Raw genomic sequence first — 16,868 nt, 5'->3', positions numbered from 1 at the left:
TGCTTTGTGGTAGTATTTATTTAGGAACCGTGAGCAACTACAGCCGTAGCGTTCTCATCTTTGCAATTCTGATGGTTTAACAAACTGGGAGAACATTAGCATATTTTTATCAAGGTACAAAATACACCCCGTTGTTGCCTAAAACATTTTAAAAACGTGAGAAAAGCTCTGTATGCTCTAAATCAGATTCAAAACCTTTCTGTATAAGGAATTGTGGCAATATTGTGTTTAGTATAACAAGAGGTTTTTTATCAATTGAAAAGGAAAAGACATGCTGGCAATCTGAACTTAGCAATAAAGAATAAAGGAGTTAAAACCCACTGTGTCATCCACACTGGGCGGGCTTTAAATGTAGAAGAGCAAATCATATGAAACATACACAAATAGGTAATATCAAACAACCTAAGTTTGATATTGTACACACCTGTATTAAAGTACACTGACTACTTAGTGGTGAGGATTTAAGGTAATGTTTTGCTTTTTTTAAAAGAGGTAACCTTTGAAATGCACATGGCTGCACTTTACACACAAAAAGTGGAAAAGAAAAAGAATTACTTTTGGAATGAAACATAGATACAAGACACACTGGTTCTGGATTATGCATCTCACCTTGCAGCCTCTGATATTACCTCTGAACAGCAACAACAACAAATTTAAAAGTGCCAATACTGTGATAGGAAAGCAAAGTTACTAAGTCTGAGTGCATTAACCATTTCTGAGAAAAAAAACGGGGTTCAGATTTTTTTTGTTTTGCTTTGTTTTTCTGCATTTTTTGAAAAACATAACAGCCTTTCTGGTGCAGGTTTAAGACACAAACAAGACAGTCAAGCTCATAAGGTAGAAATAGGTCCTATATAGCTTAAGATTCTTTGGAAGCTGTTAAATATAAAGGAGTTTTTAATCCAGACTACTATTTTTTTGGCTACTCCAAAAATCTGTGGGAGTTTCCAGCCTATCATCAGTTGAAATCTGTTTTGCAATCACTAAATAAATGCAAAATAAACTTTAACTAACCTGGGATTCTGTTCACACGCATGCACATAGAAATCACTGATTGTGCAATAACCTGTTTTTTTTTTCACAGCAGCATATATATGAATCATAAGTCATTATTAGACTGACCAGGACAACAGAAAATATTCTCAGTCTTTGTGTTTTCAGTCTGTTTCTTAAGTAACCACAGCTGTGACTGTGCTTAAGTGACAGGTTCTATAAGGGAAAGGGGACAAGGTGTGATCAGCTGGTTAAAAGCAAGATCAGGAGCATCTCAGGAAGCCACCTGGATGTTTAACTTCAGCCAGTATTACAACAGCACTGACAGTGCACTGAGAAAGGGCAGTACATGTGTTTGAAGTTAGAACCATGGCATTCTATTTAAAACAAATGTAAAAATATTCATACCAACATACACATTGCAACACTGGCTGTGTCAGACCTTCCCTTCTAGAAGATACTGCTCAGCTCTTATAGAAGGTACTGCAGCCTGTTTCTGAGGACTGGAGAGATTCACTGCATGTCTGGCAAATGATTCCTTGTAAAGCAGACCTCTGGGAGCTGATTTAGCTCCAGTTTCAGCTGAAGAAAGTGATGGGATAGAGGAATGAGCTCAGTAAATAGACTGCTTTTCTTAAAGACATTCAGAATATAACTGTAGACTTGTTTTCCATACATTTGATTTTCAAAATAGACTGGGCAACTTAGTTGATGACTTGTTTTAAGTAAATACAATCATGGTAGCAACTTAAAGTCACCTGCTGATTTGAATTAATGCCCATAGATAAAGCAAACAGGTATCAACTGATCATGCTGAAGAAACAACCCCCCCAAAGACCTACGTATCACACAAGGTGCTTTTGATAACTTGGATTTCTGAGCCTTATAAGGAGAGTCTTTAAATATATTTCTTTTTTTTTTCTTTGAGCCTTGTTTCATTCTTCCTCCTCCTCATCTTCATCTTCTCCTTCTTTTTCTTCCATTGTTTCCACGAGGAGTTCTGCAGTGCACGTGGCTTCCCCAAGGCTGTTCACAGCTTTGCAGGTGTATTTGGCATCATCGTCCCCACATACTTCAGAAATAGTCAAAGAACAGTTCCCTTCCTCATCATAATCTATCTGGAAGTGCCGGGACTCCTTGACAGGCTGATCATCTTTGTACCACATCACCTCGGGGTCAGGGTAGCCTGCAATAGCAGAGAGAGAGCAGCAATTACAATGCACAACTGTTAACTAAGCTGTAATTACTTTAAGGTCTAATTCCCCATCTGTGTGTGGACATGCCAATATGTTGATACACAAATATTTCACTGAATTCTATTTTCAAATAAATGTAGATGTGAGGCTTTTTTGCTTCACCTTTTCCTTCATCTGAAACAACTTTATTATGAGTAGCAAAAAATGGAAAGCTGGCACTGAGGTAACTCACTAGATTCCATTTTCCACTACTTTTGCAATGCCTGCATGCAGCTTTTTGTGCATCTGGAACACCTGAAAATTCTATGATTCTATGATCATAGGATGAGCCAGAGAGATACCCTTAGTAGTTTATTTGAGGCTTACCTGATGCTGCAGTTTTTGTGGAACCCACAGTTCTCAACAGTCAGGTTTAGAATTTCAAGGTGTTTTGAGCTACAATTTAATATCCTTCTCAGGCTGCTTTGTCATGGCTATTCTGAATCTTCCTCCTCCTATTTTGCTCCTTACACACTAACTTGTCCTGTACAGAGACTCCAGCACTCTTAATTTTCTATTTGTGTTCATTACAATGAGAGAGCCTAAGAAAAGCATTTTGATTATACATCTCAGCTGGAGAGTTTTTGAGCCTTTTGTGTAGCAAATGGCTCTGCTGTACTCCCAGCACCCAGAGCAGGGCTGTACAACACATGCAGAACAATCCCTTATACAGTACTCTCACTGCTATAACAAACTGAAGGCTTCTTGTCTCAGCCAAGTTCTGGACTGTGACAAAAGGATGACTTCCCACTGGGCAGAAACAGAGTGCAGGAACCCCAAATACACAGTGAACATTACAGGGATACACTGGAAAATTTGGGACATCAGCTGTGGTACATCCATCTGTTTTATTCCATGCAGTACTTGGGCACATACCCCTCAAGCTGAGCATCCATCAGGAACAATAATCCATCCTCACATCCCCACTGTGAGGTAGGAAACACAGGCAGTGAAAGAGATTAGGAGCACAGACACAAACAAGGAGAAGGTCAGTGAGACAGTTTCTAAACCTCATTTTAAGATTAGAAATTGTCTAACTTGGACACATGCAGTGTGGTTCCAACTCGACCCACTTTGTTCTAACAGCTCTTTCCTAATTTCCAGCTTGCAGCAGCAGCTGTGATACAGAAGCATCACTCTCACTGCAACAGCACTGCTGGCTCTCCCGGCCTTCCCACCTGGCCAAGCTGCTGAAGTGCTAGCTCATGAACTCATTCTTTCTGTCTGCATATTCCAGTCTGACTTTTCTTTATTGAGCTCATAAGTTTAAAACAACTCAACAATACAATATTTTCTAGATGTGGTTTTTCTAACCAGTGCAATGATGTTATCGTTATTTCTCATGCAAATAGACTTCTAGGGACTTTTTTGCCTTTAATATGATGAGTGTACTCTTTCAATATATGGTACTAAAATCCATACTGTTTTTACTGTTTCTGCCCTCAAAAATCATCTTACTTTTCTCACTTGCTATTCTGAATTAGTAATTCACACATGGACTCTTGGAGAATTCTGTTCTATGGCAAGCACAGAACAAGCCCATGCAGGTCCAAGTAATTTCTGCTATTGCATCATATTCATGCTGTGACATGCAGATATTGGTAAAGCAAAATGTCACCAGCTCAAGAGAATAGAGAAAAATTGAGAAAGTTAAACAAGAGCAGAAGGCACAAAAGTGTCAAGGAAGGATGAAAAGAGAGACATATGCTAAATCAGAGTACCTTCAATTTTGCAGTCAAATCTAGCAGCACTGCCTTCCACAACCTCCATGTCAAGCATTTTTTTAGTAAAATATGGCTTTACGTGAGGCTTTTCTTCAGCCACTTCTTCAAGGAAAGCATCTGGGGGAGAGTAAAGAGAGAGTTAATTATTTTACAGGGAAGGTTCTCTAAAGGTGTACTTTAATTTTTAATTACCATATAATAATGAAAGCATCTGTTATTTCACTTAATTCTGTAAGGCTAATGACACAGTGAGGAAGTTAGCTGCTTAGTTCTGTGCCAATCTTTTGCAGCTGGACAAAGATTCACACCATAAATAGAGTGAAATTAACATGCAGGCCACCACACTACGAATAATCTTTTTTTTTTTTTTACTTTGGATTTGTTACGAACCAAACCTTGACTTTTCCAGGTCAGAGGGGTAATCCAGTTCAATTTGTATTTGGCCTGCACTCTGCATGCATAGGTCAAAATTACTTGATTTTCACAAGTGTCAATCATTTGCACCTTTTACAAACCCCAAATTCACACTTCAAATGGAGATGACAGGGGAGTAATGTAGACCCCTTATTTTTGTTCTTAAATGCCCTTGTGTGAGGAGCGTGGTTAATGCAGAGCACGTCTTGGTTGCAGCAAGTGTTAATGCTTTATTGTTTGTTCCCTTGCAGAAGAAAGCAATACATCACTGTAATCTTTGTATAAACATGCATTCCCAAAGTGCAGCTGAGAGATCTGCCTGAATTCTTTGTCTTTAAAAAGAAAAGCATTTGCAGACCATACTTATGCTGGTAAATTCTGAGTAGCAGAAAAACACAAAAACAATGAAATTATGGTAGATATTAAAAAAAAAAAAAAAAAAAAAAAAAAAAAAAAAAAAGGAAGATAAAAACAGAGAGAGCATGCACAGGAGTAATCAACTTGATGATTGGTCTTTAGCACTTTGTTAAAAGTTTTAGTAAGTGATTCACAGAAAGGTAAAAATAATGGTGCAAGAAAATTCCTTACCTTCGTTCTCTGCTTTGTCTGCATTTATAGGGCTGGTAGGCGAGCTCCCAGAGGCCTTCCTCCCACTCATCCCAGAAATCATTGCCATGGATGAGAGTCTTCCTATTGCTCGGACAGCATGGCCTGTTTTCTAAGACATAACATAGAAGATTTCTGATCAATCCAATCCAACAGGCATGTGATTTTCTGAAACAGTTGTGCTTCGGACAAATTATCTGGGATCTCTGCAAACCTCGCTGGAATTGTTGGAGAAACTGCTTATATATAGCTCTGTTGTTTTAGGAGAGACAGAGCAGGCTGGTCTGAATGACCAAATTTAGTTGCAGATATAAACTTCCCGTGATGAACTCATACCTAAATGAATGTCTCTGTTAGCTCGGATAAAAAGCTCTGTGCGAGAGGAGGGCCAGGGAAAAAGCCACGTCCTGTTCAACTGGAACTGCACTCTGGTGGCAGAGAGCTCCCACAATAGCCACATGGGCTGGACTGAGCCTCACCAAGGACAAATAACCAGCTACTATGAAATGAATGAGAAAGTCCCATCTGCATCATGGGCCTCTGACAGGCTTGGGAATCAACCACCCGGGTATTAAAATATGCTTGAACTACATTTCCTCTCATATGGACACTTGTATTTTTGTACAGCTTGCATGAGCTTGTAAGAAACACGTACAGTAGAAGGTCAGAGGAAATACAAGGTAGATCTACAAACATGAATATTTTGTAGGCTGCTCAAAAGGCCAGATCCAGGTTTTTTAACATCAACTCCCCTAACAATCTGAACTACACAACCGACCTCCTGCAACCGTTTCAACATTAAAAAAAAAGAAGATATGGAGAGCAAATATGTCAAAGAAAATTGTTAAACCAATATAACTGTATCCATGAGAAGCTTTGTGCTCCAAGAAGGCAGAGCAACTGGCTTCAGAGAATGAAACTACAACAAACTGAGGTAACTTTAGAGAGGGCCAGGCAGATGAGCTGTTCCCTGGCTGTTCAGGTTTGTAAAGGGTAACAATTCCCCAGCCCTTGATGGCATGGAGTGGGCAGGGAGGAGATGGTTATACCCCCAAAAGAGTAGGAAAAACTATTTGAACTCGTACACCTTTTTGTAGCCTGAAATGGAATCATCACCTGTTATACATATGCAGATGTGCACCCTCCTACTGCTTGCCCATAAAAACTAAACCTGCTTTACTGCATTCATACTCTGCCCATGCTGGAGTTCTCACCAGCAGCAGAAACCACCTGACATGACATGGTTTTCAAAATCATAAACATTAGGAAAAGGGATAAGTAGCCCGATTCTATGTCCTCTTCATTACCTGCCATTTTCTTCTGGCCATATATTTCTTCATCCTATCTTTGGAAAGTTTTTTGGCTTCCATGGTTTTGGTGTCTTTTTGCAGCCAAGGATGCTGAAGACATTGAGTACAATTTAAGCGACTCCTGTTTTTATATAAAAAGACTCGTCAGTGTTGCTATTAATGATGGTTGAACTTACAGTTTAACAGTATTTTACACTTTCTTTTCTGAGACCTGATCTCTCTGTTGCTTAAATCTAGCAACATAGATCACATGGCACTGTTTCCCAGCAGTGCTTACTTCTTAAACTCACTTTCACAATTCTTTTTTTTTTTTTTTTTGAGAGAGAGAGAGAGAAAATGTGCATTTAAAAGTGTTAATAAAACATTATAAAACAGCACGAGAAGCCATATGTTTCAGGCATGGAACACATACAGCAGAGCCACAATGGCAATGATTCAGCTACCTTATGCTGGCAGAACCTGGTCCCAGATCTCCTTTCCTGTGCTTAAAAGAGGTTACCCATTTCCCACCACTTAATACCTTCCTTCCCTGCAGCACTGAACCTTTCACAGAAATGTCCAAATCTATAGTGCAGCCACATCCATTCTTTGTCCATGGTACACAAATAAATAACCCTCTGTCTGCTACCTCATTAGAAGTTAATTTTCTCATTTTCTTCCTTTGGTTTGTTCAGTCTGCTGTACAAAGGGCTTCCAATTTAATTTTTTTTCCCCTGTGCTCAATTAGTAGATTTATAGCAAAGCTGACTACTCACAGGTACAGCACTTGAAAGCAACACGAGGAAATAAATTTGGCAAAATTGCAACCCATATGATCAAGACAGAACATGTCATGCAGGAATCTGTGTCACACAGCAGTGAAGAGCAGCCACACTAAACCTCAGGCTGCATCTTGCCCGAGGGAAAGGAAAAGCAGAACGAGAAGGCCATTAAAAGAAAATGCTCCATTCAGACCCTGCACCATAAAATAAAGGAGAAACCTGCACACAGAGACAGAGGAGCACGCAGAGCTCCTTATAAAGTATCACCAGAGGTGCCTGCCTTGCCACCCAGATTCACAGTGAGGAAACACAAATGGCAAATTCAGCTAAATGCAAACATAGAAAGTGTATCAAGTCCAGCAGCTTTACTTCATATCTTTCTTTAGTAGGTTGCTGATAAAGTCCTTGGCATCATCAGAGATTTCATCAAAAGCCTCATCATCGAAGTCCCACGTTGCTGAGGTGACGTTGGCCAGGGTTTCATTGTCATTGTCTCCCATGAAAGGAGAAAGTCCACTGACCCTGGGGATGGGATAGACAGGCAGACACAAACAGTGTCAGTTTGACAATCTGCAAATTACCAGAGCAGGAGGTTAAAATAATGTGTGACCCCCACTGTGCTTTGCAGAGCTTTATCGGTTAAAGCTCCTTTTTTTTGTTTGTTTGGTTTTAAGAAAAAAAAAAAAAAAAAAAAAAAAAAAGACCCTAACTTCCTTCTCTTTTGCCAAGACATTTTAGAATCAGGGGAAAGTGGAGCATACTGGGTTGTTAAATGAGTTGTCTAGTTCTGCATAAATAGTACTGCAATTTTCTCACCAAATTCAGCTGAATAACGCTTTTTCTTTTTTTTTTCCCCTGATGCTTTCAGAGTGACTTTGCTGCCTTTACTGTTGACACAAGTTATTTTGTACACTTCATTTCATTTACTCCTGCAGAGAGAGCTCAAGATGCCTCTTGAAGTCCACAGAGCTACTTTGTAAACAAAACTATCCTGAATTATATCACCAGATAAAACAGCACCACACCAATGCAGGCTGCAGAACAACACAGATACATCCAGAAGTAATTTGGGCTTTATGCTCTCAATCAGTCATGATGCTGCATGAGATGGAAATAATGCTCTTTTATAACGTCCACTGAGCTTCCAAGATTTTTACTCAATATGATTGATAAATTCCCAGTGAAAGGCAATCAGGCAGAGTATCTTTCTCTAGCTGAGTGTTGTCCCTTATTGCACTGTACCTTTGTGCATCCAGATATTTTTGGTTCCTGCATATGTAACCTTCTAAATAAAAATTTCAGGTGAAAGTTACTTATTCCTTAGAACTACAAGTTAATCAGATTTTTTCCAGGTCTTCTTCCTGGCATGCAATGTACATATTAACCTATTCTTCATTAAAATTTTACAGACTGTATTTGCTTTCTCTGTACAGTTGTCTTAAACACTTGCAACAACCAGTTGTATTTCGACAATAGTACTTTTAAACATTTTTTTAAATATGGAAAAATAACTGGAACTTGTTAGGGTCCTGAAAGTACTATGTGGAAAAATACGGAGATGCTACTGAATATCACAGAACAGACTGGTAGAAAAAGAGACTGGGGTCAAATAATGTGAGCTACTACTAGTACAGTCTTTTTAAAATGTATTTTGCCACTTCTTCTTACTAATTACATTCAAAATATGACTTGGAATTTCTTCCTAAGGATTTTATTTCTATAGGCAAAGCAGATACTCTTTGAAGCCTCACACAAAGCAGATACTAAATCTTTTACCATTTCTGGAGGTTGTGTGCAGTACAACAGAGTCTACAATCTTAACGTGTATACTTCAGAAATTTTCTAGTAATAATACATGAGAAGAAGATAAAAGATTTGCTTCTTCTCAGGCAGAAGGAGGTAGAGCAGAAGGTAAACATGGGGCACATTCAAATGCAACAGCGAAGCATGACTTTATAAACGTATAATATACTATAAACCCATTTATGAACATATGACAGGCGTGTGTTACAGAAAACTGGAAGATTAACATACTGAAATGCTCACATAAAGCAACTTTTCCACGACTGTTCTCTGTCTTCGGCACTTGCTTTACTCCAGGAGACAAGGCTGGAGAGTCTCCCTCCGTTCTGCCCTCAGGCACATCAGCAGTCGTGGCCAGGTAAATCATTGAAGCAAAATCTCTGTCCTAGAATCTGCAAAGCACTCCTGCAGAGCCTTAAATCTACCCCCACTCCAACGTTTTAGCATTTCTATTTATGACAATGCCATCATTCTCTATAATGTTTTAGAAAGTGGAAAAAAAGTCTCATTCAGGATGCATTTCTGGGTTCCAGATGATGACTGCAAAATTGTCTCATTTTTGACTATGTAGCAAGTTCAGTAATCTCCCAGCCAATTCAGCAGCTGCTAAAAAGGCTCACATATTATACAAATGGAGGATCTGTGAAGTATTTTTTAGTTCAGTGTCAGTATAAGAGATGCACATCTTCTCTTCATCCAGGTAAACTTCCAGAGGACATGCTTGGGCAGTCAGAGCAATAACAACCCCATTTCTTTTCAACACATGATCAAAGCATGGCCGAGGTGAACTCTGCATAGTATTACCACAAATAGTTTTGTGCACCTCTTGTCTTACATTAGATAATATTTTTGCCTATTTGCAGAGGTAAGAGCTGCAGTATTGAGAGATTTGCTCCACGCTAAAAAAACTGTTACAGAGACATTGCTCCATGTGGAAACACCAATGCCCTACAACTTTGTTTTGGTTAGCTTCTGGATTTTTTTTTTTTTTTTAGGATGGCAAGACAGAATTCTCCAAATCTTAAATGCTGTGGTAGGATTGACCCATCCCATGTATTAGTTGTAGTTTCCAAATAGCAGTGTAACAGTACCCATTCAAACATTTCAGTGAACCTATTCTTGTCTTTCTGAATGTGCTGTTGCAGGTTTGTAAGGCTAAAATAATTTTCTCTTTCTACCACAGTTTTACATTGTGAATGAGTTGCCTTGTCATGGAAATACTTGAAAGAGCTGGATCCCTTTTTATAGCTAGAAAACAAAACCAGCAATTAGTGTAGATTACAATGAGAATTTTTTGTCTTTAGCACAGTTATAACTGACCTAAGGCTTGGTTGTTCATCTCTTAATAGCCATTTAAAGTAATAATGGCTCAGCAACTCCTTTGACTGATTATGGAAACAGTTTCTTTTTGGAATGCTGAAGCTGAGTGATAAAGATGAGCTACCAGCTCCATAAAATTAATACTGAGCTTACCCTGCAAAGTTACTATTAGACAAGCAGCAAGTTGTTTACTGAAAACATTTTTCCAGCTACTTAACCAGGCAGCTTCCTGGCATGTTGAGAACCATTTGTTTAAAAAATCTTTCACAGTTTCCACTTCTAAATAAAGAAGAAGATATTTTATTCCCGGGCAGTTCCTTAACATTTACTGGTCTGTTCTAAGAAAACTCTGAGTGTAGATTTAGAAATGTTAAGATCAAAAGGGTCCAGTGTGGTTGCTGGCCTCACCTCCTGTGTAAGCCCATCTATTTCCAAACACTTGGAAGTCTTTGCATAAGGCTGCCACTAATCCAGGGAAGATGAGTTTGCTGCATGTCTCAAGATGCCAGACTGAGCATTCCTCTGCAAGCAGTGCTTGCAGCAGCAACTGGTCTGGGCTGATGGTTAAATAGAACAGTCCCAGGCTGCTCTGTGGAGGACAAGCATCCACTGGACAAAATCACCTTTTCCTTAGCTGAGGGCTGACTGACTCCTGCACTGGTTGGCACAAGACAGTCCACTGAGCCCATGTAAAGGCAGGCAGCCCAGTGCTGAGGCACGGGTGTTACTCTGTGTTCCCATCCTTGTTTTACATGCTCAGTGGATTAATGAGGAATCACAGTTTGGCAGTACCACTGAACAAATAATTCTTTTTCTTTTCAGCAGTACAGTCATGACATTAAAGGCCCCCAACCGGCTTTACTGAAAGAACAAGGAGTGCTCTCTCCCATTTTTATATTAAAAAGGCTCAAATTTTCAATATGACATGGAGCCAAGTATAAGTCATCAGCATGTCTTGCCTTATCAAAGTCCCAAGTCTGCACACCCAAACAGCATGTCAAAAGCTTTCAACCAGTCTAAAGTGCTAAACAAGAGAGGAATAACAGCAGTGATGAATAACACAATAGATCAAAAGGAAAGGGAAGGTTTGAAGAATCAGGATGTGTGCTATTAGATAGGTGCTGGAGGAAAAAAGGATACAACAAGATCAAATGTGATATTAATAACTCTAAGATACAGCATATGAAAAACTAGTAATTGACAGAGACCAACTGAGATATTCACTGCCTGGCAGTTCTTGACAAAGCACGAAGAACTTATGGGAAGGAAGTGGAAGTTTGAATCAGCCCCAGCCAGTTCCTCCCAGAAACCAGTCAGATTGTATGGTGGCAGAAGGAAAAGGGCTATTCACTTTCAATGTACATAAATGTGGTACTGAAATCTAAGGGTGAAAATTGGTTTAAAATAAAAATAAAATTTAGAAAAATTTTCAGATTGCTAAGTACTGGAAATATGGGCTATCCAAATGGATCATCAGAAAAGAACCAGAAATAGAAAAAATAACAAATTCTGCAATGCCCAGAGGAATAAAATGAATAAAAGAGCTGGAAAGAATTCATGTTCCTTAGATAAAAGAAAGAATTCTTCATTAGATAAAGAGTACTGTAAATGCAAAAAGAAACACTGAAATAGACATAAATGGAGATGATATACACAAGCTATAATATTTGTGGCCTGTTACTTCAAAGGCAGTAGATCAACTTAAGTATGTAGGACAGTAGTGTGATGCAGAACAGGACAGAGAGCAAGATAAAAGTGGGAGATAAAAAACATGAGGCAGAGGATACAGACAGGGAAATTTAAGGAAGAACGAAGTCTGATGAAGAGACAGGACTGTATAAGTTATCCAGAAAGATAAAAGGATTTAATGTGTAGCTTAGAAATGTGGAAAGGGACCCCATGAGCTGTAGGATGGAATTAAGTCAGTTGAGGCATAAGGAAGACAGATGCAGCATCCCAGCAGGGAGTGTGATATCTGTACTTAACGCCTGCATAGCAGAAGGCTGGAAGAGATTTGCTGCAGGGTTTTGGAGGAATGCTGTCACCCTGTTTCCTACTTGAGATTACACGTTATCCATTTATTCTTCTGCAGAGAAGACCCTTCACTCACTAAGATCTCTTCAGCAGCTCTTGGTGAAACCTGGTTTGCATTTGCTGTTGCACAGACTATAGTGGAGTCACAGTCCCTTTCTAGGCAGGTTACAGGTTTCTTAACACTAGAATCCTACCTTAAAAGAGGTGTTTTGTCAAGTCAAGCTGTAGAATGCTCCCTAATGCTTCACTTAGGACATAAGACAGACTGGAAGCTTCAGGCCATCAGCTGCCTGTAGCAAACCTGCCCTTAAGTTCATTTTCTGCTCCGTGCTCACCTCTTCCTTCATGGCCCCACTCAGTGTCAGTGGGAGAGGGGATGGAAATACTGTTACAGGCAGAGGGATGGTATGTGAGTCTCACACTTCGTGCATGAGATTTGGCAGTTCTGTGCTTATAATCAAAACAGGAAAGCAGAGCTACTACTACAGAGAGATGCAGTTCTCAATGAGTTTCATTTGCATTCTGTAACGATGATGCGATGGCCCTCTGTGGAGAGCAGCTCCGAGCTGTGAGTCTGCACACAGCTGGGCTCTGAGAAAGTGCGGGCAGATGGGGAGCTTGTGACTCTGGGGTGGAGCAGGAAAGTCCAAGCGATGACTCACAGGTCTGCCCTGACTTCTAGTACTTTATTCTTGTCACAAGGAAGGCAAAAGTTGATTATTACTGTTAATCATTATTGTGGCCATGCGTCAAAAAGATTTTTGTTGCATTTGGAAAATGTAATTTTCCTCTCATGAAGAGTTAAATGAGCTTTAACGACACCTTAGCAAATAAGTAATTTCATAATATATTTCACAAGGCATATTGGGCCACCTGAATCAAGTGTAACACCACCCCAATCCCATCAGCTGAACATGACAGCATCCAATCATCTTGCTTCTGATGGACAGAGAAACTGGGCAGCAGCAGCTCTGCCACTGCCAGCAGACTGGTCTTTGGCGAGACATTTCACCTTTTTTCCATCGATTTCACCTGCTCCCTTTGCCTTGTCTGCTTGGGCAGTGACAGTGCTGCCCAGCACACACCGTACGGGGCAGCACCCAGCCCTATGCCTGGGCGCACACACCGCTGCTGCCAACGAGTTTTGCCTCAGTTTCCCGGCATGGCACTGCCAGTGCTGCAAACACAGGAGCCCTCACGGCTGCTTTGATAACAAACGACAGGAACAGAAGCCATCCCGCCCCCCAAAATTGCTGCCACTGGAGCTCTCGCCCTGCTCCCGAGGGCGGCAGAGGCCTCTAGAGGGCAATGCAGCACTGAGGGAACGGGGGGGTCTCCATCCCTGCTCTCTCCATGCTGCCCTTCCACGACTCTGTAACTCAGGAGGCCCCAAAAGCCAGAGAAATAAATGAGTTTGTCATCTGAGTGCTGCGTGTGTGGTCTGCACCATTTGAACTACGGAGTGATCCAAAGGAGCTTTCAAGATCTAGAAAGAAATGCTGAAAGGGAATGGAAAGTGAAGGTCCTGTAAATAAACCGGCAGAGCAACGTGACCTTGAAGAGTGTGGTATGCTTCACAGAAGCAACAGAAGATAACAGAAATATTCGGAGCCTTGGCTGGGAGTAAGAGAGTTGATGTAGTAGCTTCTGCACAGGATGAGGAGGAAAATAATGTTGCTTAGTTTGGAAAGGAGAAGACAATGAGAACAAGCATAGGCTGACAAGGCAGAGAGAGTGACAGACTGAGCAAACAGCTGTGCGCTGCCAGGTGACAAGGAAGAGGGTTGCCAGAGTGGAGGAGACTCGACTCTTTAAAGAAGAAAGATATTGAGAGAAGATATTTCTCTTGGTATCTGGCACAGCAGATCAGCCATTTACTTACTATTGAAACTGGATCAAGGGAGAAAGAACCATGCTCCAAATGGAGCTTCACTGTTCATGTGTGTGTAAGGCATCAGATGGACAAAGTCACAGTTGGAAGAAGATCATTTGATGTTCTAGGCATGGAAATCCTATTCCCATATACATTTCTCCAGACCCACTGAAGGTCCTAATCACATTCTATCAATTCACACATAAAGATTAAATCAAACACTGAAATATGTAACCAAGAGCTGCAGCCAACCGCCCTCTAAAATATTTCCATGAGCTTGATCCCCGCTGATTACAAAATGTATTTATCCAGTGGTTTGTGCTTAGTAATAAAATAAAATGCCCCATGAACAGATGTGGTAATGCTGGGATATTTTCTTCTGTCCCACGAGTGAAACAATCTGAATAAGAAGACCCTAAAACTTCACAAAGATTTTATTTTCTCTCTTGGGAATAATAATATGATGACATTGTCTTCTTAAATGAGATGAAGCGTTGCTGGTTTATGATGTAAGATGTACAGCACTAATTGATTGAATTTCCAGAACTGCTGGTCCTGCAGTTTACCATTTACACCCTTCAGAGAACAGAGAACTTTTATTAAGCATGCTGGAGCTGCTAATTAGAATACAAAAGGCCTGAAAAATGGAGGAGAATTCATAGGCTGAGGGATATTTTGTATGTTCAGCAACAGTCAGGATTTATGTTAAGAATAAAAAAGGTACTCACAAAATGTAGCAGATAACTCCTATACTCCACATATCTGTTTCATATCCAATAGGTTCATAGTTTATAACTTCTGGAGCCACAAACTCAGGTGTCCCAAAGAGAACTTTCAGAGAACCTGCATTTTCTGTGAAGAATGAAAGAAGAAACCATAAGCTGCTGCATGCAGGTTTTTAAAAACAATTATTTCCCAGTGACGGGAAACCCAATTTTGCCCTCATATTTGTGGTTTTGTTAAAGATCCTTATAACAAAAAATAAATTATGCCCAAACAGCTATTTTCTTAGCTGACACATATAAAGCAATAAACAATTACTTATTAACCATCTGCAAGCACACAGCACTGTACAAGAAGTAAGTAGTAAGAAGGTTCCTCTTGCAAGGAGTTTCCACAAGACTGAGTCTAAGAAAGAGGAGAACTTGCAGTCTTTAATTCAGATTTGGATGTCCTGAAATACAAAAATGTTTCAGTCTCCATCACTTTAGCAGCTGCACAAGAGGATTCAGGATTCCAGTGTCAGAAATTGAAGTTCTTATGAATTACCTAAGGATTATCAAAGCTCAGGGGTCTGTATTTTATGGTAAAGGAAGCAATAGTGATGAAATTAGAATAAGAACAAATAAATGTTTTACTCCAACACATTTTTTATAGTTTTAATGGAAAATAAAATCAATACTGGGTTGCATTCCTTCCAGATTTGAAGTGGCACAGGTCAGTGGCAAAACCAGAAAAAAAGCAGATGATGTGCATCTGTCAGCTCTCTACCTTGCCAATAAAACTGGGGCTGAGCCTGCTCTCAGAGCCAGGTTGCTCACCAGCAGACCTGTGGAGCTCCAAAGAGGTGAAGGGGAACCACAAATTCTTACTCAGCAGCTGCCACTTCAAACTTTTTCTCATCTGGCCTGTAGCACAGGTGTCCTATATTTAGCTCTGCTTAAACACAGTGAGGATGCTTTTAAAATTATGTACACCAAAGGTTCTGCAATGTGAGGTGAAAGAATGAGGTCATGGGAAACATTAACCTCCTCTTCATTTTTCTCATGCTGACCCACTGGTACTGCTCTAATGGAAGATACAGTGAGGAAGGCAGAATCACAACCTATCCAGAACCCAGCTTATGCTCCCATTGTGCAGCTATGAGTGATGTGTCTTAACTTTCAGCCATAGGGTGAAACACAATACAAGTCATTTAGATGGAAATTATTAAGCAAATCTCAGTGGGTTCTTTTTCATCAATGCTCATTCTAAATAGGATGGGGAGAAGAAGCAAAGAATAAGCAAGGTCAGCAAGGAAGGGAAGTAGAGAATACATTAAGGATTAGGGAAAATAAAACAATTCCAATGAAAACTTTTTAGTATATAAGTATAAAAATGTAAGGAAATAAACCGCTTTTGGTTTGAAACAGGCTTGGACTTAGGTTGCCAAGTTGTCCTGTTTGCACATGTGCCTGAGCAATCAGTATTTTTCTTAAGTGAGATTCATTGCACTGTGTTTATCTTATATGCAAGTGGAACATCCAGATTAGGCACAGTAAAATGACATTGTGAGTAACCTCTGGGAGCAGCCTCAGGAAATCACCTAAATCCTCCCATGCAAGTTCACCAGCTTCAAAACCTTGCTGCCAGATGTCTAACCTTTAAAAAGCACATCCACAAGCTGTTCCACAACATCCCCATACTCACATAAACAGAGTTTTCTTATGCCAGAAAGTAGATTCCTTTTCCTAATATCCAGTCTAAACTGACTTAACCTAAAACAAGGGCAACGTGCTCTCTGCAGTGGCAAAGAGGAGTGAGAAAGCACAAATGGGATCCCATCTTCCCATTTGCCTTGTTCATTAGGTCAACACCTACATTTTTTTCCAACTGTCCTTTTGAAAACTTACTGAAAATTGCCACAAGGAATCCATTTTTCTAAAAGCTTCATCATGATCCTCCAAGTCTCCAGCTCAGAATTTCATATCCAAGTTTGGAGGCTTTTCTGTGCACTGTGTAAACTACCACGAGCTGCTGTGTATGGAAAAGGCTGGTGTATGAAATGTGCTGCCCACAGGTCAGAGAAACATTGT

The 16,868-nt window shown here is 40.1% G+C and overlaps 1 protein-coding gene across 8 annotated transcripts in view; it reads right to left on the bottom strand.

The window, feature by feature from the left end:
• The window catches only part of MYLK (myosin light chain kinase), a 187,910-nt gene continuing 171,042 nt past the window's right edge, over positions 1–16,868 (bottom strand). For 5 of the 8 annotated variants that reach the window (XM_071746633.1, XM_071746635.1, XM_071746636.1 and 2 more), the window contains 6 exons: positions 14,802–14,925; positions 7,413–7,565; positions 6,280–6,403; positions 4,955–5,084; positions 3,950–4,069; positions 1–2,179 (listed from right to left, as the gene is read on the bottom strand). In XM_071746633.1, coding sequence (XP_071602734.1) covers positions 1,929–2,179; positions 3,950–4,069; positions 4,955–5,084; positions 6,280–6,403; positions 7,413–7,565; positions 14,802–14,925 — 902 coding nt within the window. In that variant the 3' untranslated portion in view covers positions 1–1,928. Of the gene's footprint in view, positions 2,180–3,104; positions 3,155–3,949; positions 4,070–4,954; positions 5,085–6,279; positions 6,404–6,802; positions 7,268–7,412; positions 7,566–14,801; positions 14,926–16,868 lie in introns of those variants that run through there. The other 3 variants (XM_071746637.1, XM_071746640.1, XM_071746639.1) reach the window with 3 other exon arrangements.

This window comes from Heliangelus exortis, chromosome 6 (assembly GCF_036169615.1).
Source record: "Heliangelus exortis chromosome 6, bHelExo1.hap1, whole genome shotgun sequence".
Lineage (NCBI taxonomy): Eukaryota > Metazoa > Chordata > Aves > Apodiformes > Trochilidae > Heliangelus > Heliangelus exortis.
This window is presented reverse-complemented; position numbering and strand designations above follow the sequence as displayed.